The following is a 27,660-nucleotide window of genomic DNA, read 5'->3' on the forward strand; positions in this document are numbered from 1 at the left end:
GGACAACACCGCGGGAAGCCCCGCCCAGGGGCGGGGCCACGGCTGGGGCACGGCGGTCCAGCCCTGCCGGGAGTCAGAAAGGCGGTGCCAGCTCCCTGGGCATGCGCGGCGGGGCCTGGGGGCGGGGCTTCTCCGGCCGGGGGCGGGGCCGGGGGCGGGGCCGGGGGCGGGGCTCCCGGGCTGGGGCTGCGGCCTCGGTGGCTGCAGGCTGGCGGTCCCGTTAGGTCGGAGGAGGCAATGGCTGCGCGCGCCTCCGGGCTGCTGACCGCGCTGCTGACCGCGCTGCTGGCCGCCGCCGCCGCCGCCGCCGCCGCCGCCGCCGCCGCCGCCGCCGCCGCCGCCGCCTCCCGGGCCGAGGGGGAGTCCGAGGCGGGATGGGACGTGGCGCCGCCCGATCTGCTCTTCGCGGAGGGGACCGCGGCCTACGCGCGCGGGGACTGGGCGGGGGTGGTGCTGAGCATGGAGCGCGCGCTGCGCTCGCGGGCCGCCCTGCGCGCCCTCCGCCTGCGCTGCCGCACCCGCTGCGCCGCCGAGCTGCCCTGGGAGCTGGACCCCGCCCCGCCCCCCAGCCCGTCGCCGGCCTCGGGCGCCGCCGCCCTGCGCGACCTGCGCTTCTTCGGGGCCCTGCTGCACCGCGCCGCCTGCCTGCGCCGCTGCCTCGGGCCGCCGGCCGCCCACGCGCTCAGCGAGGAGCTGGAGCTGGAGTTCCGCAAGCGGAGCCCCTACAACTACCTGCAGGTCGCCTACTTCAAGGTGCAGCCCTGCCCGGGCCCGGGCCGGGGAGCCTCCCGGGCGTGGTGCCGACGACCCGGGCGAGCTGGGCGGGGGGGAGGGGCGGTGCCCTGGGAAGTGCCCTCCGGGAGCGGGAGCGAGGGGAGCCCCCTCGGACCCGCCGGGAGAGCAGGGACCCCGCCGGCCGGACCCGCCGGGAGAGCAGGGACCCCGCCGGCAGACCCGCTGCGCCGGGTTCGCCTAGGCCGACGGCACCCCCAGAGGTCCGGCCTGGGGTGGAGGCGCGGACCAAGCAAAACTTGGCTTCGTGTTCCCCGGGCGGCCTCCTGGAGACAAGTAAAAGCGGTAGCTCGTGTCTCTCGTCCCGATTTCTTTGTAAGTGTCCGAGGGAAAAGCTAGAACCTTCCTGCAAGACCCGCCTTCGGGTTCGTCGTGGAGCGATGCTTGTCCTGCCGCTCGCTCAGGACGTGAGGTTGCCACGTCGCCAGCAGGGTTGTCTCGCCCCTCCCTGCGGCGGGACCCTCTGGCTGATGTCAGGTTCTCAAAGAAAATGAGTCCTTTTAGGAATTCCAGAGTGCCTTAAGTCCAAGTATATACATGGATTGGGAGTGCCCCTGGCTTGCGTGATGGTGGTGGTGGCGGCGGCGGCGGCGGCGGCGGCGGTGCGCAGCATATACTTTCAGGCACTATTCTAGGTACTTTGTCTTTATTGATTTATTTCCCCAGATCCTGTCACTGTCTTGGCAGGTAAGTGCTACTATTAGCTCCATTTTATTAGAGGAAAAGGAAGAAGCAGGAGGAGCTGTGTTGCAAATCTTTTACATCCTTGGTTTAACAGACGGTCGGTTCCACCTAAAGAGAGACTTAGAGGCCGTGGGGGCCGTGGACTCCCACCTCTCCACAAGCACTTTGCTCACACAGTTCTGTGCCAGGCCGCCTGGTTTCTCAGAAAAGTCCTGTACTTGAAACAAAATAAGTGGGTCATGTCTTTGGTCATGTCACTTGACAGCACGTTCTCAAATTCTTTGACGTTTCCTGAATACCTGGAATACATTGCAGTTCTTATATGGGTCATTAAAATACTTGACTTTGTATTGTTTTGTTCTGTATCGCTTCCCTATAGAAAGAGCTGTTAAAAGAGTGTGTACATAGGGCTATGAGAGCACCAAGGAGGGAGAATGTAGCTTTGTCTCAGAGAGACCAGGGAGTCTGAAAGAAGAGGTGACAATTGAAGTTGGTCCTAACTATCACTCTAGGAGAAGAAGGATGGCCATTCCAGATAGAGTGAGGGCAGGCTGGAGGGAGAGCTCTGCAGGCTTCCAGAGCCAGTGTCAGAATCCGGTTTTAGTATGCTAATTATGAAATGTGAAATAAGCCTTGGGAGGAGAAAGTGGTGGTAGAGCTAGCCACTGGGAGAGGAGTTGGCTGTCCACGCAAGAAAAGGAAGTTAGGTGCCTGGGTGCTTGGGGAGTAAAGAGGGACTGGGGGCAGAGAGAGAAGATGAGAGAATAGGGAAATGCAGGAGCAATGCAGAAAGATAAAGGCGAGAGAATAAATCCATAGAGAGGGACAGATTTGTGAGAATTTCTAATTGTACAGCTTACAAAACAGCTACAGAGATGGGGATTATTGACTTTGGGTCACCTAGCTATTTGAGGGTCAGAGCCAGGGCTGACTCCTCGTTTAGCATGCATTTACTAGTACTGATGAAAAAAGGAAAAACATTAGATCATCAGTGATTTATTTTGGCTTCTACGTAAGAACCTGTGTAGCACCGATATCCTAGAGTCCTCTGCTATGGGCTTTCTTGCGGCCTGTGGCACATTTTTTTCTCCTCAGATTTCAGCATAACCACTTGTTTTAACCTCATGAGCCCTGGGCTTTGGGTCAGAAGATGCCATAACCAGATTTTGTAAAAGACCTTAGGATTTTTTCCATCACCCATCTTTTCGTTGAATGTGTCAAAAACCCTAGATTACACTTTATGCAAGAAACAAGTATCTTCTAGGGAAATCCTCAGGCACAGTGTAATCATTAACTGCTCTTTCTCCCGTACTACTAAATTCTTGAAGCCTTAGAGTTTTTTTCAGCTCAGTTGCTGCTTCTGAATCTTGAGAATATATTATCTGAGCAGTCATTCTTCCATAGCAGTCCTCCTACAGTATGGCCTTTGTTTAAAAATAGAATGTTTACACTGTCGAAGGCTTGCCTCCTAGGATTTGGGGACCGGCTCAGCCTGATTTGGGAAATGGCTGACATTCTGCCCAAAGTGCCATGTGCCTCTAAGTTTTGGTATGTAATTAATTCCTGCAATGGATGTGTTTTCTGGGGCTGGCAAGGTCTGGAGCATACTATTGAGTGGAAGGCTCAGGAAAGCTGGGATTTCCTGTTTACTGTGGACTGAGCATTTGGACACAAACCTTCAGGGTTTGGAGATGAGGATTATGTCTTTGTACCTTATTCTTAGATCAACAAGTTGGAGAAAGCAGTAGCAGCAGCACACACCTTCTTCGTGGGCAATCCTGAACACATGGAGATGCAGCAAAACCTAGACTATTACCAAACCATGTCTGGAGTGAAGGAGGCTGACTTTAAGGATCTGGAGGCCAAGCCTCATATGGTGAAAAAAACTTTGTCATCCCCCCCCCCCAACTCTCTCTTTTTATTAAAGTAATATTTACTAGGCTTGTTTTCTGATTACAGAAATAGTAGATGTTCATTGTAAAACACTATAGAAAAATGCAGAGAAGTATAAAAGAGAAAATAATCATCTATAATACTATCACGTTAAGAAAACCGTTAAGTTCGTATTTTGGCCTTTTTTTTAATATATATTTTTAAAATGTATTTGTTAATGAGAGACCCAGAGAGAGGCAGAGACACAGGCAGAGAGAGAAGCAGGCTCCATGCAGGGAGCCCGACGTGGGACTCGATCCCAGAACCGCGGGATCATGCTATGGGCTGAAGGCAGACACTCAACCGCTGAGCCACCCATGCATCCCTATTTTGGCCTGTTTTTAAAAAGTCTTCTGTATCTTAACTTCCCACCCCTAATTTGGTGTCATATATGTACTTTTCATCATCCTTTTTGAACTAACACCATATCACGAGCCTTCTCTCATGGCTTCAGATTTTCTTCAAAAATACCATTTTTAATGGGTGTGTGATAGTCCATTTTATGCATAATTGTATTGATTTACTGTGTAGGTTTTTGCCCTCACTACAGTAAGTGGTACAGTGTGTTCCTCGATGTTTTTATTCTGTTCGTTTATTTTATTATTTTTTAAGATTTTATTTATTTGTTCATGATAGACACAGAGAGAGAGGCAGAGACACAGGCAGGGGGAGAAGCAGGTTCCTCGCAGGGAGCCTGTTATGGGATTCGATGCCCAGACCCTGGGATCACACCCTGGGCCGAAGGCAGATGCTCAACTGCCGAGCCACCCTGGCAGGCCACTTAATTCTGTTCATTTAGCAGAAGTCAGTGTTCCATGAGAGATACTATCTGTGATATAGCATTTTATAAAGAGCTTATATTCTCTTAACTTTTAATAGTTTAGAAATAGAAATACTAGAAACAATATCAGAATTACTTTATTTTTTTTTAAGATTTTGTTTATTTTTTTTGACAGAGAGAGAATGAAGACAGCACAAGCAGGGGGAGAAGCAGAGGCAGGCTCCCCACTGAGCAAGAAACCAAATCCCAGGACCCTGGGATCATGACCTGAGCCGAAGGCAGATGCTTAACTGACTGAGCCACCCAGACACCCCTGAAAATGACTCCCTTAAAAGTAAATTGTGGGGGAGCCTGGGTGGCTTAGTCTGATAAGCATCTGCCTTCATCTCAGGTCGTGATCCTGGGGTCCTGGGATCCAGCTGGTATCCAGCTCCCTGCTCAGCAGAGAACCTGCTTCTCCCTTTCACTCTGCCTGCTGCTCCCACTCCCCCTGCTGGTGCTCCTTCTCTTCGTGTCAAATAAATAAATAAAATATTTTTAAAATAAAAAAATAAAAGCGAATTGTATGAGGGCACCTGGATGGCTCAGTTGGTTAAGTGCCAGACTCCTGATCTCAGCTCAGGTCTTGATCTCAGGGTTGTGAGTTCAGGCTGCTTTGGGGCTCCATGCTGGGTGTGGAGTCTAGGTTAAAAAAAAAAAAAGTAGATTGTGTATGTCTAGTACATCATACAATCGCACAGTTTCTTTTAGTGATTCTGTGACAAACGGAAGTGGTTACCATTCCTGAGAATGGAGGCTGTGTCCCACAGAGAGCAAAACCCATTCTTTAATTTCGAGCACTACCATCCCTATAGAAAGTGCGAGAGAATTGGGATGAACTGCCATGTATCTTTTATCTAGATTGAGCTAAATGCTTTTGAGTTTCCAGAGAAAACTGTGAAGACCGTTTGCAGAAGGCCTTCACTAGGTAGCAGCCACACTTTTCCATCGCTGACCTGAAGCAGGCCGTGAGGGTGCAGGTGCACATGGCAGGGGTGCCCCCGCCCCAGGGCCCAGGGCTGTGTTCGGCCCCCAGCTGAGTCCCCCTTCCTCCCAGTAGCACGAGTTCCGGCTGGGAGTGCGGCTCTACTCGGAGGAGCAGCCGCACGAAGCCGTGGCCCACCTGGAGGCGGCGCTGCGAGAGTACGTGGTGGCCGACACCGAGTGCCGCGCCCTGTGCGAAGGGCCCTACGACTACGACGGCTACAACTACCTGGAGTACAACGCCGACCTCTTCCAGGCCATCGCAGGTTTGAGGCCCGGCCCGGCCCTGCCCTGCCTGCCATCCCCTCCCCTGCCCTGCTCTGTCCTGCCCTCCCCTGCCCTCCCTTCCCTCCCCTGCCTTCCCTTCCCCTTCCCTCCCCTGCCTCCCTTCCCCTGCGCTGCCCTCCCCTGCTGTCCCCTGCCCTCCCCTGCCCTGCCCTGCTCTGCCCTGCCGCCCTCCCCTGCCCTCTCCTGCCCTGCCCTGCCCTCCCCTACCGGCGTGGTCTCCCAGGACCTTGTGCAGACAAGACCCGCTGGGTGTCTTCAGCCTCAAACCGAAATTTGATTTTGTAGATCTGGGAATTGGACTGAGAATTCCTTCCACTTGAATTTCCTCCTCTTCACCAGAATTCAAATCCTGAAACTCCACCTGATGGTCATTCCCCGTCTTTGGTTCCTTTCAGATCATTACATCCAGGTCCTCAGCTGTAAGCAGAACTGCGTCACGGAGCTTGCATCCCACCCAAGTCGAGAGAAGCCCTTTGAAGACTTCCTCCCATCACATTATAACTACCTGCAGTTTGCCTACTATAACAGTAAGGCCGCCTTTCTTCCTTCTCTGCTGCTTTTCAGGAGGAAGCCATGAGCAGGATAGGCAGGGATGACGGCCACTGAGCACGTCAACATGTGTGGCTTCTCACTGTGACTTGTGACCCTAGTGACAGCCACTGGCCCCAGAAGGCGATGCCAGCAGCCAAAAAGCTGGTGTGGGGAGACCTAGGATCTCTCATCCCTTCTGTAACATTTATGATCTGATTCTGCATCAGAGTTCAGTCAGTGCAAAGGCAAGGGTGTGCTACCGTTGAAACCAGTTCCCGGGACCCTTTCCGGCCCCTCTCCCCGGGTTAGCACTGGTGCTCTGGGCAGGGGGCTGCCCGTATCCAAGAACCAAGAGTCAGCAGGTCCCCACTGAGTTCCTGCTGTGTGCTAAGCATCACCGCATAGTCAGGAGTGTGGGGTGTTTATTGTTGGAGACCACACGTGTGAGCAAAGAGGCCATCTGCTGTTGTACCATCTCCACCTTCTGAAAATCAGTAGGAAGAAGGAGGTAGGAGGATGGGGCTGTCCTGGAACCGGTCTCATAGGAGGCCAGCGTTTCACTGACCGATGAAATCGTAAAGATGTGGGAGTTCAGTAGCAGGCAGGCCTGCGGACGCTGAGCCCCTTATCAGTTCTGCACTCTGTGTTTGTGTAACCTCTGCTCTTCTCATCCTTCGAGAACTTGTCGCTCAGATCGAGCAGCTGTGGTAGGTAGCAGGGCCACCTTGTGCCATCACTGCCTGGGGCTATGCTGAGACACCTGACTGGTGGTTCCCGGGGCCCAGGATTGGACCCTCGCTTCTCAGCCATTGCTTTTTCTGCTTTGCAGTTGGGAATTACACACAGGCTATCGAATGTGCCAAGACCTATCTCCTCTTCTTCCCCAACGACGAGGTGATGAACCAGAATCTGGCCTACTATACGGCCATGGTTGGAGAAGAACCAGCCAGATTCATCAGCCCCCGTGAGGTGAGAGATTTGCATTCATTCAGGCAGCTGCCAGCAGAGCCCAGATCGGAGGGCAGAAGAGCAGGGGGCGGGGGGCAGTCTGGCACTGCTTGGGCCGGGGCAGAGGGCCCTGGGCTGGGTGCAAGTGCACCGATGCACCTATCACTCAAGAACCAGGGAGCAGGGACGCCTGGGTGGCTCACTGGTTAAGCATCTGCCTTTCAGCTCAGGGAGTGATCCCAGGGTCCTGGGATCGAGTCCCCCATCGGGCTCCCTGTGGGGAGCCTGCTTCTCCCTCTGCCTGTGTCTCTGCCTCTCTCTGTGTCTCTCATGGATAAATAAATAAAATCTTGGGGAAAAGATTGGAGAAAAGAGAACTGCAATGCAGGCACCCCTTTCCCCTTTCTTGGCACTTCTGCTTTGAGATTTGATATCATTTGGGCAAGATCTATCACTTTTAACTTCGCGAAATTCTTTTTTTCACTCTCCTGTGCTCTGGCCTCCGTTTCCTCCTTGTCCCTTCTTCTTGCCACTGTCCCTGCTCTTCCTCCCTCGGCATCATTCCCAGCTCACTCCCCCGGAGACACAATGGCCAGACGCACTGGCATGTTAACACTGGTTATTTCTGTGTGGTGGGATATGGGTGGTTTTTCTTATCTTGCCTACTTATATTTTCTGAATTCCCTTCAGTGGAATCACAGATTATTTTTTGTAATTAAAAAACATGTAAAGTTCTCTGTATTTAACTTAGTGAAATGTGATACTACCTGAACCTCGATCTTTGTACATATGCCTTGCACAGACCCTGGACCCTCTCCTTCTTGAGCCCAGAACGGTGAGTCAGATTTGGAGTCACTGGTCTGGGCTCAAGCCCTGGCTCCTGTGTGATCTTGCACGTGTCGCGTGGGATCTCGGGCACACCACCCTGCCTCTCTGAGTCTCGGCTTCTCCCTCTGTGGAGTGGGATTATGGTTCTGACTCTTTAACACAAGATGAGCATGAGGGGCAAATGGCCTACCGAGGAGAAGTGTACTTTGTATACCAACAGGTGTGGCACAAGTGTGTCCTACGAGTTGTGTGGATAGGCAGCATCGGGGGGGGCCTTGCCGATGGCACACAAGTACCAGGGGCTGGTTTTCTCACTTCTAACCTCAGCCACCTCCTGAAACGGGGTGGCCGGTCACCGCAGCAGTGATCCCTGATTTCAGAGCAGTGAGAGGAAGGTGAGCCTCAGTCACCCATGCCCTGGCTGCTCTCAAACCCCACCTACCTTCTATGTAAGAATGTAACTTTGAACTCGTTTTCCGTTTTGTCGGAGGAAAAAAATAGTGAATAGTTATGATTGCACTAGAGGCAACTCATTTGTTTATGCAGCAAATATGTGAGACAAATGTAGGGGTGCAAAAGCAGCCTACACCCACGCTGCTGATGGGACCGTAAACTGGACCAATCATTTAACCAGCAATTGTACCACCGGAGATTTGCCACACGGCAGTGTTGCACAAGCATGCAAAGGTAAGCGTGCACGGGTACGCATCAGAACATTGCTGCTAAAAGCAACCAACCAAACCAAGCTAAATGCCATCCGCTTGGGAACTGGCTCAGTGATTGGCGGTACATCCATTCAGCTGTATATGAGACAACTGTTCTATTGCGTGAGTAGGTTACTCTGCACCACTGTGAAGCTGTCTCCATGATACTGTTTTATGTAAAGAAAAAAACCACCTAGAACTAGAATTAAATTCTATCCTATTTATGGTTTTTTTTTTAAGATTTTTTTTTATTTGAGAGAGAGAAAGCATGAGCGGGAGGGAGGGGCCCGCTCCCCGCTGAGCAGGGAACCCGATGCAGGGCTCGATCCCAGGACCCTGGGATCATGACCTGAGCTGAAGGCAGATGCTTAAGTGACTGAGCCACCCAAGCACCCCTATGTTTTTTAAAATACATATATATTTTTTAAGTTGTAAACTTTTTGGACAGATTGGTAGGAAACTGCTCCTCAGCTTACCCCTGAGGCGTGGTCCTACAGGCCAGGGGTAGGGAGGGAGACCTGTTTCTCTTCGTGTCTGTCAGTACTCTGGACCTCTTTTAGATATACACGTATTACCTTCGTGTCTTTTGGAATGCCGTCTAAAGCACACCTTAGGGCACTGACGACACAGAAAGGTATATAATCTAAAACTTATAGAATACTGTAGTACATCTAAGAGTGGACAGGTGTGCAAGCTGTAGAAGTAAGCGACTGCCTGGCAAGTCGTGGAACGCTTTGCAAGAGGAAGTGCTGTTGGCATTTGGCTTTAAAAGCCTTCAGTAGGTGAATGAGGCAAGGAAGGGCCTTTCAGATGGAGGACAGCATGTGCAAACAATCTGGACAGTTGTCCCATGTACATGGAAGATGACACAGGTGATGAGGCCTGGGAGGGTCAGGTTTTGAAGAGTCCTGAGCGCCCTGCGAGCACCTTTGCCTCTGTCCCAAAAGGCAGACAGAGGGCGGCGCTTGAAGGGTTTTAAGCAGTAAGTAGCCCGACCAGGTGTAATGGTGCAAGGCTCAGAATGGGAAGGAGCTCGAAGCAGGAGACCAGTGCAGAGGGGAGCTGCTGGGTGGAGGAGGAGAACTGGCTGGTGGAGTGGGCGGTGGGGGGGGGGGGGTGTCACGCCTCCCTCTGTGTTTAATTAGACACAAGTCTCCAGCTGGGGAGACGCGAGCCTCGTGCTGCCCACCTAGCTTGGGAGCACACAGGTGGAGCAGGGTGCTTTCCTCACAGGTCACCCTGCCTGTGCGCCAGCCCCAGGTGGCTATGTCCCCTGGGAGAGGGAAGTGGAGGATGAGTCGGTAGCCGACTTCCCCTTGTGGTTGTTGGGGGCTTACCGCTGAGCACAGCGAGCAACCCTTCAACTGTGTGGGGTCTGCAGAGTCTTCCCATAGCTTTTATTTCATTCGATTCTCCTAACACCCTGCTGAGGTGGGGCTGCAACCTGCCCTGAGGGAGAAAACCCAGGTTCTTCTTCCCAGCCCTGGAACCCTGCGTCTTTAGTAGAAACAATCCTGTGTAGACCAGTCACCTTGTAGTTGTCTCGTTGTCCTCTTTGGCCACTAGATGGTGACAGTCTGCATCTGAGCTGGTACTTCCTCATGTCTCTTTGTCTTTATGATCCTATTAGTGAGTGTGGGGCAGAGAGGGAAAATAAACCACCAGAACTCTCCTTCGGGGAGAAAGCAGCTGGCACCTGTTGAGCCCTGACCCAGGCCACGAGCTGCGCTATGCGGTTCACCCCCTCATCTCTCTTGACCCCCACAGCGGCCGTGGCAGGGGGCGCTGCTCTCCCACTTGAGAGAAGAGAACCTTCGGGCTCCTGGAGGCGGGCTGGCTTGTGCAGCGGCCTGTGGCTCACAGGGGCCACCGGCCCGGCGCTGGCGCAGTTCCCAGCCCGAGCTCATCCTCCATGAATCAGTGCGGCCGTAGGCGTTTATTCCTCACAGCCCCAGGGCTGGGGGGGGGCGGGGGGCGGGGGTTAACGAGAAAAGGCGCCTAGCGTGGTGTCTAGCACTTGGTGAATCACTTAAACACCTCAGGAGGAAATCTCCTTCTCCCTGTTGCGTAAATATGCTAGGTGATGTAGGACTCACTTTCCTTACTGCTTTCACCCTTTATTTCAACTGACGATGTCTTCTTTTTCTTTTCTCTCCTCTTCCTGCTGCTTGGAGACTAGCAGGGCACCTAGGGAGAGATGTGACCCCAGCAGGTACTTAGTGTCCCAGCCCTGGGGACCGAGGGAAGGGCCAGACGGCCCGCCCCAGCTCCCCAGGAGGGACCCATCCAGGCTCTATGGGGTCTCAGGGGAGGTGGGGTGCGGGAGGGGGCTAACAAGAAAGCACGTGGGCTTTGGGATTGGGAAGACCTGGGGTGGAGTGTCAGTCCCTGCTCCCTTTCTGATAGTGTCACCTTAAACACGTCGCATATCCCGTCTGCACCTTGGTGTCCTCATCTGTACAACAAGGAGCACGGTGTCAACCTCAGTGGTGGTTGGAAACACCTGGGTCACCCAACACCTGGGTCTCCTGCCTCCCCGTTGAACGCCTGCGGAAGTCAGGAGGGAACTCTCCTCTTTTGAGGAATATTTCCACATCTTCTGTATGGAGATGCTTTCCTGTCTTGGAGATTAATGGGGGAGGCGTGGGGCGTGGGGGTGCGGTACCACCCTCCGGGGTATTGTGTTGGTGTCAGGCCAGAGCCACCCTTGGGCACGGGGGTGAGCCTTCTGTCCCAGACTGGACAGCAGATGCAGTAGTGGCGGGGACAACAGTGTAGAGCGTGGGGTTGTGGTCCCCCCACCCCCCGAGTTCACAGGGCTGAATTCCAGGGCATTCCTTGCGCTGTTTCCCCAGAGCGCCCAGGAGTACCGACAGCGCAGCCTGCTGGAGAAAGAGCTGCTCTTCTTCGCCTACGATGTTTTCGGAATTCCCTTTGTGGATCCGGTGAGCCTGGGTGCAGGAGGGGGGTTCTGGGGTGCAGGAGAGGGGCCAGTTAGCTGCATGACTCTGGAGGAGAAAAGTTGTTAGGGGTTGAGCCAGACATGGGATCTGTGAAACCCGCAGATAAGAGACAGAGGAAGACAAAGGGGGATTCTGGGCAGCCGGAGGTGACTCCGGGGTTCTGAGCTCTGTCTTTACCTCCTGCAAGGAGGCAGCTGATAAGGCAGTTAAAGAATCCCTCTAGCTGCTCCCCAGGCCCTAGTCTATGCGGGAGACCTGGAAGATGAAGGAGGGCATCCTGCAGCATTCAGTGTTCTCCCCATCTGCTTTTAGGATTCATGGACTCCAGAAGAGGTGATTCCCAAAAGATTGCAAGAGAAACAAAAGTGAGGACCCTGAAGAAACTGCATGGCTGGAGCGGCCTGATGATGCACTTGAGGCTTCCTGAGCCCAGGCAGATGTTCACTCCGGGAAGGGCTGGGAAGCTGGGGTGGGAGCCAGGGTGGCCCCGGAATACAGGCCTCAGAGCGGCTGTGCTCACAGGTCCGAACGGGAAACAGCCGTCCGCATCTCCCAGGAGATTGGAAACCTTATGAAGGAGATTGAGACGCTGGTGGAGGAGAAGACCAAGGAGTCGCTGGATGTGAGCCGGCTGACACGGGAAGGTGAGGGGCCAGAGCCCTGGCATGCGCGGCTGTCATGGAGGCAGCGAGGCTGGCACGCTGCACCCTGGCTGGCCCGTCCCCAGCCCCAGGGCCAGGCTTAGGCTCGCCTGGCGCCCTTCCTCACTCACCAGGACGTGCACCCAGAGGAGGCACAGGCTTGGCTTTTGCTTAAGAAGTAGGACTTCGGTGCCACAGCAGCACTAGTTGAGCCCAGTGCAGTCGGCGTGGCTTGCACAAAACTCATCCTGACTCCGCTCCCAGCATGCATCCTGCTGCCGAACCTCCGGATCTGAGGTCTCTTCCCCTTGCCCACCTCCTCCAAGCTGCTCTGAGACTGCTTTTCCTCGCCTCTCTCCCCAAGCCTCCCCTCTCCCCTGTGGCCCCGTGCCCCGCCTATGCCCCCACTGCACCTGCTGTCTACACTCCTGTCCATCCTTGATCTGGGCTTCCTGACCCCTGTGGTGGCTAGACCGGCCTTCCAAACACTGAGACCCTGACCCTTTAACCACGGGGTGTGCTCTTCCCCTGCTTATACCTTCTGTTCACCTGCCCCAGGCTGCTCCTGTTCTTTGGGCCTGTCTGCACTCATGCCTGTCCTGTCCCTCCTCCCGATACCCGCCCATCATCATCTCCCAGTCCTGGGGATCCCCTCCCTCTTTCCTTTGAATTTCCACGGCACCAGCTGTCTTGGTGCTTGCACAAGGTCTACCCGTTTGCATCGTTGTTGGGAGAGCAGGTGTGAGACCCTCGCCTCTCTAGCGAGCGGCCTGGCACCACTGCGGCCTCTGCCAATAGCTGGCATTGACCTGAGTCTCCAGTAGGTCCCCAGCAGCGGGGGACATGGCGAGAGATAGAAGACAAGGCTGGCCTGGGCTCTGCTGTTGCTTAAGTGAACAGTGGCTAATTTCACAAGATTAGGACACGAGAAGAATTTGTCCTGCATTCCTTGGTTTTCAGGCAGCTTTCACTCTGTTGTTTCTCTTGGTTCTTCTGCCTGGGAGGTGGGTGCACAGACTGAGGTCCTCGTTTTAAATAAATGCTGCCGGTGGCTGGTGCAATGGCAGCTGAGATTCTGAGCCTTTCCTCTGTGCCAGGCATCGTGCTAAGCTTTTAACTCGCCTTCCTGTTCTTCACATCAAACAAGCACCAATCTCAGGACGTAGATGCGGTTTTACAGACCAGGAAATGAAAGCTCAGGGAGGTTAAGGAACTTGCTGAGGTCCCATAACTAATATGTGGAGGATTCAGGAGTCAAACCCACCTCTTGGCGGTTCTGGAGCTCATGGCTTAACAGTGTGTCGGTGGTATTTCCTCCAACAATTGGCGAAGGCCCAAGAGCCAACAACTATTGGGGAGGGGGCGAGGACAAGGGCTTGGCTCTCCTGTCTTGTCAGCCCCACATGTTCTCCTCTGGGCCCTGCCACCTTTGGAAGTGACTAAATAGGAGGCTTCTCTGGGGACCCGGAAACAACTGGAATTTCCATTTCCATCCAACGGAGAGGGTCTGGACAGAAGTGCCACCGGCTTCAGCCCAGTCTTGTCATTGCTTTGCAGGTGGCCCCCTGCTCTACGAAGGCATCAACCTCACCATGAACTCCAGAGTGCTGAACGGTTCCCAGAGGGTGGTGATGGACGGCGTGATCTCCCCCGAGGAGTGCCGAGAGCTGCAGAGACTGACCAATGTAAGGGAAAGCCGGGCCGGCACCTGCTCACCCAGGGCACCTGCTCACCCAGGGCACCTGCTCGCCCAGGGCCTCCCCGCGGACCCTCCGCTGCCCTGGCTGAGCCCGCCTGTGTTCTGGGCCTTGCAGGCAGCAGCGACCTCAGGGGACGGCTACCGGGGGCAGACCTCCCCACACACCCCCAGTGAGAAGTTCTACGGTGTCACGGTCTTTAAAGCCCTCAAGGTAGAGTCTGGACTCCGCGTCCTCGGGCGTGGGGAACTGGGGAAGCTCAGGCCTGGGGGACGTGAGGACACCTGCCTGTCATGTCCAACTGCCACAGAGGGTGGTTGTGTAGAGGGAGTGGATTTGGGAGGCCTGGCTAGTGACCCAGGCGTGACCCAGGCGTGACCCGCAAGACAGGACCAGTGTCCCGCGTGGGGCCGCGTGGGGAGGGCGCTTCCTGAAGCGGGGGCTGCGGCACCGTTCGCAGGGACGGGGGGAAGGCAGGCTGGGGGTGACTGGGGGGCCGGGGAGCCGGCGGCGGCCCGGCGCCTCAGTGGGTCCTTGGGCGCACAGCCGGGCGTTCAGGGCTGCTGACTGTGGTCTCCCGGCAGCTGGGACAGGAAGGCAGGGTTCCGCTGCAGAGCGCGCACCTGTACTACAACGTCACCGAGAAGGTGCGGCGCGTCATGGAGTCCTACTTCCGCCTGGACACGCCCCTCTACTTCTCCTACTCCCACCTGGTGTGCCGCACTGCCATCGAAGGTGGGCCCCCTGCACCCCTGCCCCGGCCACTGGGCACACGCGGTGTCCGGGGGCGCTGGCGCCGACTGCCTGGAAGGGGATGGGGCAGGGCCCTTTGGGTCGAAACCAGCACAAAAGGTGGCGACCCCATGTGATCAGTGCAGCGGAAGAAGGTGTCGGCGGTCTACCAGGCAGTCCAGGGGACTTCCAGGAGGAGGTGATGGCGGTTGTGCAGGATGAACAGGACGGGTGGTGAGATAGTGTCAGGCCTGAGAGAACAGCCCTTGCAAAAAAGTGCAGGCGTTGGGCAGCCTGGTCATGGAGACTGAGAAAGTGGCCATTTCTGGGGGGTGCGGTTGGCGTGGCGGCCGTGGGACAAGGCTCGGGAAGGCTTCCAGAAGCCCGATTGTGGAGAGCCGCCTTCAGGAGTCTGTTGTCATCCTGCAGGCCGTGGGTCCTCAGTGATGCTCTGGGGCATAGAGGCCTGTAGGTCGGTTAGGAGCTACGTTGCAAGTTCTCTGTCGTTAAACACCAAATCCGTGGGAGATTGAGTTCTACAAGCCAGAGCAGATTCCAGGTCGTTCCTCGTCCACTTTCTTTCTCTTGCATTCCCGTTTGCGGTCCCGAGGAACAATGAGGTATGGCCAGTGCCCCAAGGTCACGCGTGGCCCAAGCCAGATGTGTCATGCCATCGCCTGCAGAGGCCCCTGGCACTCTTGTGCCACTGGGTGGTAGGGAGTAGAGGCTTTTCCTCTCCCCCAGGTTTGCAGTCCTATCAGATCTGGACACACCCACAGGACTGTGTCAGATACACAACCGTATGCGTCACGGCGTCTCAAAGCGGAGGACAGGCAAGGGGGGGAGCCAGGAAGGGTCACCAGACACAAGGGACTTGGTGAGACCTTTGTGTTTTACAAGACTTATTTTGCTGCTTTGTGGTGAGAGATTTGGAGAGCGCGGATCAGAGCAGAGGGCGGGAAGCTGGTCAGCAGGGACCCGAGTGGGCAAGGACGAGGCCCAGACCTGGCCAGTGGTGGTGGGAGCAGAGAGGAGAGAGCCTATAGGGAGGTATAGGAGGTGGAGGGACGGGGCCTGGCGACTGGGCAGCTGGGGACCTGACGGAGCCACCAGCCTGCTCAGGGGGTGCCTGGGGTTTGCGCTGGGGGCAGTGGTTCCTGTCGTGAATGTGTTTGCCTGGCACTTGCAGTTCGCACTGTCTGTCCCCTCCCATGGCCTTCCTCCTGCATGGCTTCTCCCCTGCGGGGCCCTGCTGAAGCCAGCTGCTTACCTTTGCTCCTGTCTGCTCCCCTCCGTGCCATCCTCACCTGGTCTCACTGTACCCCACATCTTGCCTCCTCCCGACTCCTCGTTTTCACCTCCCTGGGGATCCCTGTTCTGGAAATTCTAGCCGGAAAACCGGGGTCATGCGCTCAGCCCAGAACCTGCCCTTGCTTAGGGCCTCATGGCCCTGCTCTCTGCACCCGCTTGCCAGAGACCCCCTAGTTCACTGGCCATCCCCATAGACCCAGATGCATTTTAGGAGCCCCCCCCATGCCAATAGGACAGCTGCAGGGTTTCCTGGGGTGCCCCACACTAACGTGTGTTACCTCGGCCCCAGAGGCACAGGCTGAGAGGAAGGACAGTAGCCACCCAGTCCACGTGGACAACTGCATCCTGAATGCCGAGGCCCTGGTGTGCATCAAGGAGCCCCCCGCCTACACCTTCCGGGACTACAGGTGCCAGCTGGCCCTCTGAGGCCCCCGGGACCCTGCGCCTTGCCCCGTCCCCTATACACATGCACACAGGCGTGGGACCAGCTGTCCCCAGAATCCAGTCCCTTATCCCCACACCCTCTGGCCTCACAGTCGGGCAGAAAGGGAGTCGTTGCCGTGTGGCGTGATGAGGAGGACGTGGCCCCTCTGGAGGGAGGGTGGAGGGGTGGGAGGCCCCCCTGCAGCTGCTGGCTGAGAGCGCCTGGAGGTGCAAGCACGGAGCTGTGGGCTGGCGGGGGCGCGGGACGACGAGGAGGAGGCCCACGGTGACACGCTGTCTGTTGTCCCCAGTGCCATTCTCTATCTAAACGGGGACTTCGATGGAGGAACGTTCTATTTCACTGAACTAGACGCCAAGACCGTGACGGTGAGTGTGCCCTCGTGCCTGTCCCTGGGAGACGGGAACCCTCACAGCGCAGTGGCCCCCCTCCTCGAACCCAGGGGGCTTTGAGACGTGTCGCTCACGCCTCTGACCGGCCACCTTTTCTCCCCAGACCCTAATGACCCCGTGTAACGGTCTGTGTGCTGTGTACCCCCCACGTTGTGTCTCCTCCAGGCAGAAGTGCAGCCCCAGTGTGGCAGGGCCGTGGGGTTCTCTTCAGGCACCGAAAACCCGCACGGAGTGAAGGCTGTCACCAGAGGGCAGCGCTGTGCCATCGCCCTGTGGTTCACTTTGGACGCGCGGCACAGTGAGCGGGTGAGAGCCCTTGGTGGCGCTGTGACCTGCTCCGGGAGGGGCCCCCCTCCGCTGCTGCCTTCCCAGTCTCATTGCCCGGTAGCGGCCTGGACATAAGGAACACCAGGCCCGGATCCACAGGGACTCCTCCCCCAGCATGCTGTCCCCGTGGTCACATGGCCTTGTCCGCCCTGGCCCTTCCTCGTTAATTGTAAACGGGGCTCCAGGCTGGGGTGCCAAGACGAGGAACGGTCCTGGTGCTCGGTTGCCTGGTTGGGCAGCACGTCAGCTGTCTGCCCAGAGATAAGACCTGCCGGGGAGCAGATGGGCTTGGGGGCCGTGGGGGAAGAACCTCTCGTTCTCCAGGAGGTGGCACCTGGTCCAGAGGCTTCTCTGAATAGGCAGGGGTGTGTCCTTGCAGGACCGGGTGCAGGCCGATGACCTGGTGAGGATGCTCTTCAGCCCCGAAGAGGTGGACCTCTCCCAGGAGCAGCCCCAGGACACCCAGGAGGGGCCCCCCCAGCCTGTTGAGGAGTCGCTCTCTGGCAGTGAGGTGGGGCGCAAGGATGAGCTCTGACAGTGCCCAGCTCAGGATGGGTGAGCAGACCCACCTCGGGAACTGTGTCCCACCCTGGCCAGCGCCCGCGGGGCTGCGGAGCGGGGAAACTGATGTCTGCCGCCCAACCAACGGGAGGGACCCTGGTGGCGGCCATCCGCACGGTGCTGCTGCTCTCGGAGTGGACATGGCAGGACGGCCCTCCCTCCCCGGGCCTGGCTGAGGGCTCGGCACGCAGGCCCAGAGACACCGTGGGGGGCTGCGCGGGCAGCCGTGCCACAGCAACACGGTATTTAAGTGTCGGTGTAGACAACCAAAGAATAAATGATTTGTGGTTTTTTACTTGGGAGTTGGCTCAGAGGGTAGAATCAGCCCCCTGTTGCCCCCCTCAGCTGGTGGAGGGTGCTCCAGGCAGGAGGCCTGGCGAAGTCACAGGCTCAGCCGCTGCCCCTGCAGCCTCAGGCCCGACCCTGAACCCCTCAGACTTGTCATCCGTAGAATGGGGATCCCAGATCCTCACCCTGCCCACCTCCTGGGCGGTCGTGTGGCTCGGACTCAGCATCGGATGTGACAGCACTTTGTAAAGGGGATTACGGGATTGCGATGAATCCCTCTCTGGCAGCCCCCGGCCGGTCAGCAGTGCGCTGGCATGTTGGCCCGTGTCAGCCACACACGTCCTGCTCTGCTTGCCTGGCCTCAGAGCCCCTGGTCCCCAGGGTAACGCACACCCCTCGGACACAGAAGGAGCACAAGTGAGGATCCTGCCCCTCGGGCCACAGTGCGTCTCCCCTCCTGCCTCCTGGGCTGGTGCTGTGGGTGCTGAGTTTGGGAACCTGCACTCTGAGTCCCCCTTCACTCAGTCAACCCGCAGTAGTTGAGCAGCAGCTCAGCGCCTGGTGCTGGGAATAACATGCTGGCAAACAAAACAAGTCCCTGCCGCCCCAGAGCTGCTGTGTTAGTAGGAGAGGTAGGCACACACACGTGCTCACGCGTGTGTGTGGCCCTGCGAAGTTGACAAGGAAGCAAGTCGGGCCCTGGGGAGGTGGGAGCGGCGGGGAGGCTGGCCCAGGGTGGGCGGAGGAGGACAGCCAGTGTGCTCGGGGCCCGGTGGCCTCGTCGGTCGCTGTGGGCACGGGGGCTGTGCCTCAGTGGGGCAGGTGCAGAGCAGTGACTGCCTCGGTGAAGGGTGTGTGTGGGGAAGGGGCTTTGGGGCAAGATGAGGTGAAGAGAGAGTCCCAGGAGCCTGAGAGGCTTCCAGGCAGAAGTGTCAACCAGAGCCTTGGGGGTATGGATGGGGTGTGGATATGGGGTGTGGATATGGATCGGGAGTTCAGGGAGGGGAGGAGGTGGAGCCATCACTTTGGGAGTTGTCACCGGCCCCTGGATGGTGTTTGAAGCCTGGAGACTGGGGTCAGCGTGGACAGGAAGAGGCGGAAGACTGAGCCTGCTGGGGGCTGGGGGCCCAACAGAGGATGGGGCGGGGCAGCTGCGAGCAGGGGCCCTAGAGGACGGGCGTCCCAGCGGCCTATGGCGGCGGCTCACGGAGGAGGGGCACAGGGTGTCAGTGCTGCTGGGCTGAGCAGAGGGCAGCGGAGGAGCCGCTTGGGACCCGGTGGCATGGAGATCCGTGAGAGCGTCAGCCAAGAGATGCTCTGGAGAGGTGGTGTGGACGACAGGTGGGCTGGAGGGCCTCACGCGAGAAGGGGAGGAGAGTGAAGGGGTGCTGGCGGGTGTAGACAGCTGCCCCAGGAGCTCAGCCCTCCATATGGGCAGAAGGGTGAGCTGGAGGGAGACGCGAAGGGTGGGAGGCCTTCTGAGGCTGGGAGACGGCGGCTGTGGGCGCACTCAAGGGCAGGACCCCGTGGGACAGTCCCTCCTCTGTTAGTCTCTGGCGATCGTGTCCTGTTGGCGACCCACTCGCCATAGGGAGAGGGGACACATCGATGGGAAGAGCATGAGCTTCGCCCCTAGGCTGAGCTGGGTGACGCTCACGTCTGCCCTTGGGGAGGGTGAGGCTGCAGTGAGTGTCCTCCCCAGTGACACGAGATTGTGGCCCTCGCCACCCAGGATGGCCGACAGTGGTAACGGGATGCTCCCAGGGCACCTGGCACAATGCTTAGCATGTAGCAGACACTCCGCAGACAGGAAACTACATCAGCCTGGTTCTGGTCCTCCAGAAGCTTCCACATCAAGGCAGACAACCTTCACGGGTTCAATGTATGCAAACCACACAGTGTCCCCAGGACTGGGATAAGTGCGTGTACTTAGGGCCCCGGAAGCAGGGAGCGAAGGCAGGTCTGCGCTGAGATGCGGCCGTGATTGCTCCGCCCGGGCTCGGGTGCAGGGGCAGGACAGGCCAGCCAGGGGGAGTCCCCTGGAGATGAAGGGAGAGCATCCGTGGGAGCCTCCGCGGGGATGGGAGACCTGGAAGAGGTTGGTCTCTGGCACCCCCGGCAGCTGGCAGGGCTCCCAGCAGGGGTGCAGAGACAGCCTGTGCTCAGGGGTGTTTGGGGAGCAGGGGGTACCACCATCAGCCACACATGGTGCAGAGACCCCACCCCCCCACCCCTGGGTGAAGCGTGGGGCCCGGAAATGAGGCTGGTAGTAGGGCCTTGGAGGTGCTTGCAGTCCCGGGGAAGGACAACGCACCAAGTGCTATGAGTGGAAGCAGGCACAAAGCGTTGAGGGATGGCGGATTGGGGCGCCTGGCCCTGCGGGGACACTCCATCCTCTCCATCCCCAGCCTCCAGTTCCGAGGGGGAGTCAGAGTCTGAGTTCGGGGTGAGGCCAGCACGACCGCCGGAGCCCCCAGCATTGCAGGAGGGCAACCAGGCCGTCAGAGCCCCCTAAGGGGCGGTGGGAGGGGGCCGGGAAACGGCTCCGGGATCTCGCTGGGAGGGAGGCACAAGCACCGGCTCCCCACCAGTCCAGTCCGTCCATGGGGCACATCCGTGGGGCACGCGTAGCTGCTAAGCCTGGGCAGGAGGGGCCCGTGGGTGTCCAGCCGCGGCAAGGCGCCCACAGCCGGGAGGAGAGGGCCAGGACGGTGGGCCCGGGAGGGAGTCTTTGGGAAGAGCTCTCATTAGGCAGCCCTGTTTCTTCAAGCATAGGATATTTCCCAAAAGCAGCTCCACCCATTATCTGATCCCCGTAACTCCCTCCCGAACCGGACAGGGCCAGTGCCGTTATCCCTGTTTTAGCTCAGAGGGGCGAAGGGACCTGCCTGGTGTCACACAGCTTTTCGGTGGCACAGGTAAGGCTTCAGAACCCAAAGCTTCCTGTACCCACACGTGAAAGCACTGGGGGGAGGTGGCAGGCACCCCACGGCGGTTTCCAGCCAGCTCCTGATGGGGTGGGGTTGGGACCCTGAGCGGTTCTGCTTTCCCTGCATGCCTGGGAGTCACTGGACTGCAGGGGACCCGCAGGGGGTGTAAGGCACCCCCCCCCCAACCACCCAGGAGCATGATCTGAATTCCAAAAGGCTTTGTTTGGAACGTGGGCGGGGAGGGAAGGCCCTCAGGGTAGGAGAGGATATTCTTGCAGAACCGACTGGAAACCTCAAATTGCAAAGAGGGTTACCCAGAAGGGCTTCAGAGGGGACGGGAGCCTCATTCCCACCACGAAGTGGCCCTGGGGCCCCAGCGGGAGGGAGGGATGCCCTGGACGGAGGGGCGCACAGGCATCCCGGCGTCTCTAAGGCCTCAGCACCCCAGACTTCGCCCCCCGGGGCAGCGGTGTGAGCTTACGTGTGGCTCCTTCCCCCACCCTTTGGCTCTCAGCCCCCTCCTTCATCACAGCCCTCCCCAGAAAGGAGCTGTGGGATGAACGTGGCGCTGGCACAGATCTGCCTCCTCGGCCGGGGTGGGTCTCCTCGCGGCCTGGCTCCTGATGGGTGAGGGAGCCGCCCAGCGCCAAGGGGGCCCTTGAGGACCCAGAGAGGGTGCTCGCTGCGTCCCCAGGAGTCTGGCACGCTCTGGGCTCCAGCAAGGTCCCCTGCTCCCCTGATCTTGGGACCTCGGAACTGGGTGAAAGCCGGATCCCAACTCAGGGCTGGCCTGTCTACAACTGTCCTAGGCCCCCTTTGAGTTCGGGGACCCCTGGGCCGCCCCAGGAGGCAGGTGTACGTGGACCCACGTGGCTCTGGCCTTCCTGCAGGCCAGCAGCGCCCACCCCGCCCCCAGCGGCTGGAGCTGCAGGCCATACCAGGGGCCCACGCCCTGGGCGGGTGCACAGGGTGGCCATTGTCCGCACAGTGCCCGGCACCCTCTCGTTTGCATAGCCACGTGAAGAATGCCAGGGAGCAGGCTGGGGACGAGTAGGGGGGCCGGGCTGGGGGGAGGACGCCGACGGGGGCGGGGGGTCGGCAGCAGACCCTGCTTTCCCCCAGTGCGGTCCAGGGAAGGCAGGTGGGCGCTGGGCATGGGAGTGGGGTTGTGACGTTCCCCCTGCACCCACAGCGAGGGGAGCCCACGGGGCGCACTGAGCGTGAGGGGATTGCTAATGAGCTGGAGGAGAGTTAAATATTCCCCTGCTCCAGAGGGCGAGCTGGGGGGCGGGGGGGGGGGGGCAGGGCAGGAGGAGGGGCAGCCTGAACCCTAGGAATGTGCAGAGGCCGCTCAGGCTCCGCGTCAGGCTACTCCGGAGCCAGGAGCCAGGAGCCAGGAGGGGGCGGGGGGGGGGGGGGTGCGGGCAGCGAGGGGATTAAGGGGCTGAGCAGTCTGCCTGCCTTCAGGCTGATGCCAGAGGGTCAGTGCAATCTCTCACCTCCCCGGCCAAGCCCCAGGTCTCTCTCCTGCCCCTCTCAGATCTCAGAGACCCCACGGTGCATATTCCCTGGCCGGGCCTCCCCTGCTTTTGATACATATGGCTCCCCAGAACCCGGACCTCCCTCTCCCCAACACCCAGCCCAGTCTCTCCACATCTGGCCTCAGAGCCCTCTCCAAAAAGTTCTCTCTGATGTCTAACTCTAGTCTTACCTGCTGCAAAGGAGAATTCCACTTCCTTTCTGTCCTACAGTCAGAGGACAGGAAACCCCAAGGGTCAGGTCAGCCGTGCAGTAGCAAAGTCCATCATCTCAGGGCGGGCGCTCGGGCAGGAATGAGAACCATGCACCCGCAAGGTTTCTAAAGGGGGTTCCCCGGCAGCAAGGCCCTGAGGGCAAGCAGGGTCACTCCTCCCAGGCCCTCCCCTCTCTATCCCCGGGAGGCAGGGCAAGGGCACCAACCTGGGCCACGGCCCCGCCCCCAGGGGGCTGGCAGGAGCTTCGCTGGGGACCCTGCCCCGGCTTAGGCGGCTGCTGTGGGCGGGCCCCTGGCCTTTCCAGCCCCTGGCCTCCCCCTGCATTCTAGAGCCCAGAGCCTGCCGCCGCTGAGCTGCTCCTTCTCAGCCTCCGGCCCACCCAGCAGCTCCCCTCACCTGGCCATGACCCCAGCGCCCCCAGGGACCCTGGCCCAGCCCTGAGCCCTGGGACCTCCAGCCCCCTCCCCTGGGCCATGGCCAACTCGGGCCTCCAGCTCCTGGGCTACTTCCTGGCCCTGGGCGGCTGGGTGGGCATCATCGCCAGCACAGCCCTCCCGCAGTGGAAGCAGTCCTCCTACGCGGGCGACGCCATCATCACGGCCGTGGGGCTCTACGAGGGGCTCTGGATGTCCTGCGCCTCCCAGAGCACCGGGCAGGTGCAGTGCAAGCTCTATGACTCCCTGCTCGCCCTGGAAGGTAGGCCTCCCTCGGGCTGCGCTGGGAGGGTGGGCTGGGGGGGGGCAGGCCAGCTTGCCCGCAGCCTGCCACCTGCGCTGGGCTCCACCCTCCGGCCCCCCCTCATGCATTTTGAACATCCAAGGCCAGATGGGTGGTCCCACCCGTGGAGGGGGCCGCTCGGGGTTCTGGCAGCCACGGGTCCAGATCCCAGCTCTGCCGCGAGAACCTTAAAGGAGTCCAACCCTTTCCTGTTCTAACGTCCCCAGGCCCCCAGCCGGAGGGGGGAGCACTAGGGCTTCACAGGGCTGTGGCAGGGTTAGACCGGGTCGAGGGGTGCCTGGCTCCTCCCGAAGAGCCGCGTGCAGACACGCCGTGCACATGCACCTCCGGGCCTGCCACCTAGGCAAGCGGGCCTCCGTTTGGGTGCACACACACGCGTGCCTGTGCACACAGGTGCTTGGGCATGTAGGTCCCTCTCCTTCTCCCGGGGTGTGGACTTGAACGAGACAAGTTGGCTTGTAAGCCGGCACCACTGCAGCTGTGTCCCTGCCCAGGGCCGCGCAGGCCTGACCCCACCAGCTATCACACCAGCCTCCTCTACGACACCCATGCAGGTGGGTCGTCTGGTCTCCTGCAGGCACCCAGATCCCCTGAGCTGCCCACGGCCCAGGACTGACCTGAGCACAGGTGTACGGCTGCCATGACTCAGAGGGCAGAGGGGAAGGTGACCAGGAGCCAGAATGGCTGATGAAGGTGTCCCTGCCCGAGAGCCCCCTTGGGCTGAGCTGGGCCATGGGCACCCTCTCTCCCTCCTGCTGAATCTGAAAGGCCCTGGGAGGAACTGATCCCGCTGCTTGGGAGGGGTGGGTGAGGGGTGGGCCGGCCCCAAAAGAGAGTCCCACCGACAGACAGCGCTGACCAGAGAGATCACTACCCCGCACCGTCACACCGCACCTGGAGGAAGCTGCAGGGGGAGTGAAGGGCGAGGTTAGAGGCCAAGTGCAGCCCCCCACCCTGTCCTCACTGTCCCCTCACACCTGCTGCAGGTGGCTGCCCAGGGGGAGCTGCTGGCTCCTGCCCGAGCCCCTTCATCCCGGGCTCCTATACGCCCGCCTCTCCCACCGCCCGCTCAGTCCCTCCTGCCCTGCCCAGGTCACATCCAGTCAGCGCGAGCCCTGATGGTGGTGGCCGTGCTCCTGGGCTTTGTGGCCATGGTCCTCAGTGTGGTCGGCATGAAGTGCACTCGGGTTGGAGACAGCAACCCCACCGCCAAGGGCCGCATCGCCATCTCTGGGGGTGTCCTCTTCCTGCTGGCAGGTGAGTGTCCCCGGCTCCCTCTCCACTGTCTTGGCCACGGCAGGTGGCAGGTAGCCAAACCCGCCCGGAGCGGTCAGCTGGGGGCCTGAGCAGACTCGCCCTCCTTTGTCCTTAGGCCTCTGCACTCTGACAGCCGTCTCGTGGTATGCCACCCTGGTGACACAGGAGTTCTTCAACCCCAGCACACCTGTCAACGCCAGGTGAGTGCCGGCGCCCGGCTTGGACCAGGGAGCACGCTGGGCCTCCCGCTCCCCTGCCTTTGCCCAGCTTGGAGGGTGGAACAGGGGGTGAGCTGCAGGTGCTGTCACTGAGAAGCTCCTGGGAGTGGGGGGCCAGGCGGGGTGTGGCTGGACCCTCCGAAGGGGCGAGAGTCCCGTGGAGGACACCGTAACCTGGATCTGGGTTTGATCCCAGCTCTGTGTGTGCTGTGTGAGAGGCACGTTCCTGTCAAACGTAGGTGGGACCCCAGGACCCAGGTTGTGAGGGCTCAGGGAGATGTTGCAAGGAGAACTCGGCACAATGCCAGGGCCCCGGAGAGCTCAGTAAACCCCTCCCTGGGCCTCCTGCCCAAGGCAGCAGGTACTTTGGGCTGGAGATGGAAACCAATGGTAAGGGCAGGTGTGGGGGCCTTACAGCGTAGGAAGACTTGGTGCCCCATCCTGGGGCAGAAGGCAGCCAGCGGTCCTGGCCGTGGTGTGCAGCATGGTGGGGAGGGGATGAGGCAGTGGGGTGCAAAGGTCTGGAGCCAGAGGCCGGCAGTGCAGAGCGGGGTCAGAGATATTTAGCTGCTGGAACGGCCAGGACTAGTAAGGCCGAGGGTGTGAGGGCCCGCTACGGGCTTGGTGAAGAGCCTGGGCCCACCTGGCTGCCCTCCTCCTTTCAGCTGTGCCAGAGCAGACAAGGGGACGGTCTCAGCCCCAGCCATCCCAGCTGACCTTGGGCCCTGGGGTGGAGCAACAGTGAGGAAAGACCAAGACCACAGGGCCATCGCAGTCAGGAGGGCTTCCTGGAGAAGGTGGAGGTGGGGCGAGGGAAGAGACGGGCCTCAGGCCTCAGGCCAGGTGCTCATTCCCTGGGGCGGCAGCTGTAGAAGATGATCTCCAAGCAGGAGGCGGCTCAGCTCAGGGACAGGCGCCTGGTCCCTTGGACACTCCCGGAGGCACCTGGTGTGCAGGCCCCGTGCTGGGCCCCCCAGGGACAGGGACCAGTCGGGTGCTCTCCGCGCTCCAGGCGCTCCCTAGGAAGCCGGGCAAGCAGGGAGCTTAGCGGCCACCCAGGAAGAGTCGGCAGAAGGCACGGGGTGGGGGTGGGGTGCTCAGGGACAAGCCCTGGGAACGGGTGGGCCCTGAAGGCCGAGGAGTAGGCGGTGCAGAAGGGGGGATGCCCAGCAAAGGCCTGGAGGCGGGGAGCCCCGGGGGTGCTGCAGAGGCGGGGCAGGGAGGGGTGCAGGCTGGCGGTGGCCGAGGTGGGGAGTCGGGAGCGCCAGGGCGACAGAGAAATCTGGCAGGGATCGCCTCCCCACCCCCCCACCCTCTCCACCCCTCCCCGGTGGGACCTGGCCCCTCCTCTGGCCGGATGAGGAAGGGCCCCCCTCCCCCCCCCATCTGCGCAGGGCGGGCCCTGGGCCTGGGTCCCCCTGGTGGCCGGGTGCAGGGTGGAAGCCAGAGGGGACTTCCGGGGGGGGGGGGGGGGCTGTCACCCAACCCGAGGGGGGGGCGCCCAGGGGGAGGGCAGGCCTGCGGTGAGGGGGGGGTGCACCAGGGGGAGGGCAGGCCTGCAGGGGGAGAGGGGGGCCAGGGGAGGGCAGGCCTGCAGCCACCCCTGACGGCAACCTCCCTACCCGCAGGTACGAGTTCGGCTCGGCCCTGTTCGTGGGCTGGGCGTCGGCCGGCCTGGCCATGCTGGGGGGCTCCTTCCTCTGCTGCACGTGCCCCGAGCCTGAGCGCGCCGCCAGCAGCCCGCAGCCTTACCGGCCGGGCCCATCGGCCGCTGCCCGAGAGTACGTCTGAGCCCCAGCCGCCGGCCCCGTGGCACCCCGGGCAGGGCCGGGAGGGCACGGCCAGGAGGGCACGGCAGCCCCACGAGCTCCGTTAGGGCTCCGAGCGGCTTGTCCCCACGTGGGCACCCACCTGCACCCGGAGCCTCGCACCCAGACGCTCCGAGGGAGGCCGGAGGTGGGCCCCGGCCCGTGGTGCACACACGTGTCCAGCCCGGGCACGTTTCCTGTCCAGGCGCCGGCGCGTCCACGAGGCTGCTTAGTCACCCACTGCTGGGCTGCACAAGTGGCTACTGTGCGCGGGCCCTGGGGACACAGCCACGAAGACGGACCCTGGTGCCCCACGCCCCGGGTGGCCAGAGCCGTTGCCCTCCCCAGGCCGGCAGGCTCCTCACGGCAACCCCACGAGGGGGGCAGTGCCAGGGTGGTGAATGTCCCCACTTACGCACGAGCAAACAGGTGCAGGGAGACCAGGAGCTTGGCCCCACTGGTCCCGAGTCCAGGCCTCAGGCCTGCCCCTGCACCCCGCACCACCTGGACGCCCACGGCTATGCCAGAACGCGACCCGCCCGCCCCCAGGAATGGGCCCCGGTAGGGCTGCTGCGAGGGCCTGGGTCTGACGGCTCTGGCCAGGCCCTGCACCTGGGCCTGCCCCCCACAGCCCCCGCCCCACGGGCTGCTCACCCCACTAACCAGCTCTCCTCTCTTTTGACTTTCAGACCAGTTGTTAAATTGTCCGCCTCCGCCAAGGGCCCCCTGGGTGTGTAATGTCCAGGCCCCCACCCTGACTCTGTCCCCCGCCACATCTAGCCTGCGTGTTTGGTATTTTTTGGAAAGAGAAGCGAACATCCAGCCCCAAGTGTGGTGTCACTTGATCTGTCCCTGGCATGGCTACGGTGGGTCCTGGCTCGGGGAGGTCGGAGCTGGTCCCTGGGCTCTTTGGGGGTAAAGGTGGGGAGACAGGCCTCCGGGGTGGCTTACTTACCCGGCACAGGCAGGCGCCAGGAGCGTCCCTAGCCTGGCTCTTACCCCAGAGCTGGGGCGCGGGGACGCTGGGGGCTCATTGCGTGAGAAGGGACCAGGAGAGGGCCCCGAGGGCCTTCTGTCCCCAGCAAGGCTG

The 27,660-nt window shown here is 60.0% G+C and overlaps 2 protein-coding genes across 5 annotated transcripts; both read left to right on the forward strand.

Moving 5' to 3' along the window:
• Window positions 1-222: 222 nt before the first annotated feature.
• On the forward strand, window positions 223-17,872 carry P3H1 (prolyl 3-hydroxylase 1). 3 transcript variants are annotated; one of them, XM_077844447.1, is made up of 16 exons: window positions 223-753; window positions 3,200-3,352; window positions 5,289-5,478; window positions 5,896-6,027; window positions 6,861-7,000; window positions 10,918-11,112; window positions 11,367-11,456; window positions 11,787-11,839; window positions 11,997-12,118; window positions 13,673-13,800; window positions 13,930-14,025; window positions 14,397-14,547; window positions 16,145-16,262; window positions 16,590-16,665; window positions 16,855-16,995; window positions 17,396-17,872. In XM_077844447.1, the coding sequence occupies exons 1-16, from the start codon at window positions 238-240 to the stop codon at window positions 17,549-17,551; spliced, it is 2,457 nt and encodes an 818-aa protein (XP_077700573.1). In that variant the 5' UTR covers window positions 223-237; the 3' UTR covers window positions 17,552-17,872. The 3 variants fall into 3 exon arrangements, with proteins under 3 accessions (XP_077700573.1, XP_077700575.1, XP_077700574.1); XM_077844449.1 differs by lacking the exon at window positions 10,918-11,112; XM_077844448.1 differs by lacking the exon at window positions 3,200-3,352.
• A 4,370-nt stretch (window positions 17,873-22,242) lies between these two features.
• CLDN19 (claudin 19) lies at window positions 22,243-27,400 on the forward strand. Of its 2 annotated transcripts, XM_077844450.1 has the most exons (5): window positions 22,243-23,245; window positions 24,380-24,544; window positions 24,660-24,744; window positions 26,391-26,543; window positions 27,260-27,400. In XM_077844450.1, exons 1-5 carry the CDS (start codon window positions 23,023-23,025, stop codon window positions 27,306-27,308), a joined length of 675 nt encoding a protein of 224 aa, XP_077700576.1. In that variant the 5' UTR covers window positions 22,243-23,022; the 3' UTR covers window positions 27,309-27,400. The 2 variants fall into 2 exon arrangements, with proteins under 2 accessions (XP_077700576.1, XP_077700578.1); XM_077844452.1 differs by lacking the exon at window positions 27,260-27,400 and having other exon boundaries at window positions 24,274-24,544; window positions 26,391-26,619.
• Window positions 27,401-27,660: the final 260 nt, after the last annotated feature.

Source organism: Canis aureus, chromosome 13 (genome assembly GCF_053574225.1).
Source record: "Canis aureus isolate CA01 chromosome 13, VMU_Caureus_v.1.0, whole genome shotgun sequence".
NCBI classification, from domain to species: Eukaryota; Metazoa; Chordata; class Mammalia; order Carnivora; family Canidae; genus Canis; species Canis aureus.

Bases quoted from the DNA above. Each gene is read 5' to 3' on its own strand.
- P3H1 (XM_077844447.1), top strand. From the start codon at position 238: ATGGCTGCGCGCGCCTCCGGGCTGCTGACCGCGCTGCTGACCGCGCTG. The intron at 3,353-5,288 runs GTGAAAAAAACT...TCCTCCCAGTAG, and splicing joins TGGAGGCCAAGCCTCATATG to CACGAGTTCCGGCTGGGAGT. The intron at 16,996-17,395 runs GTGAGAGCCCTT...GTGTCCTTGCAG, and splicing joins ACGCGCGGCACAGTGAGCGG to GACCGGGTGCAGGCCGATGA.
- CLDN19 (XM_077844450.1), top strand. From the start codon at position 23,023: ATGGCCAACTCGGGCCTCCAGCTCCTGGGCTACTTCCTGGCCCTGGGC. The intron at 24,545-24,659 runs GTGAGTGTCCCC...CTTTGTCCTTAG, and splicing joins TGTCCTCTTCCTGCTGGCAG to GCCTCTGCACTCTGACAGCC. The intron at 26,544-27,259 runs GTACGTCTGAGC...TTTGACTTTCAG, and splicing joins CCATCGGCCGCTGCCCGAGA to ACCAGTTGTTAAATTGTCCG.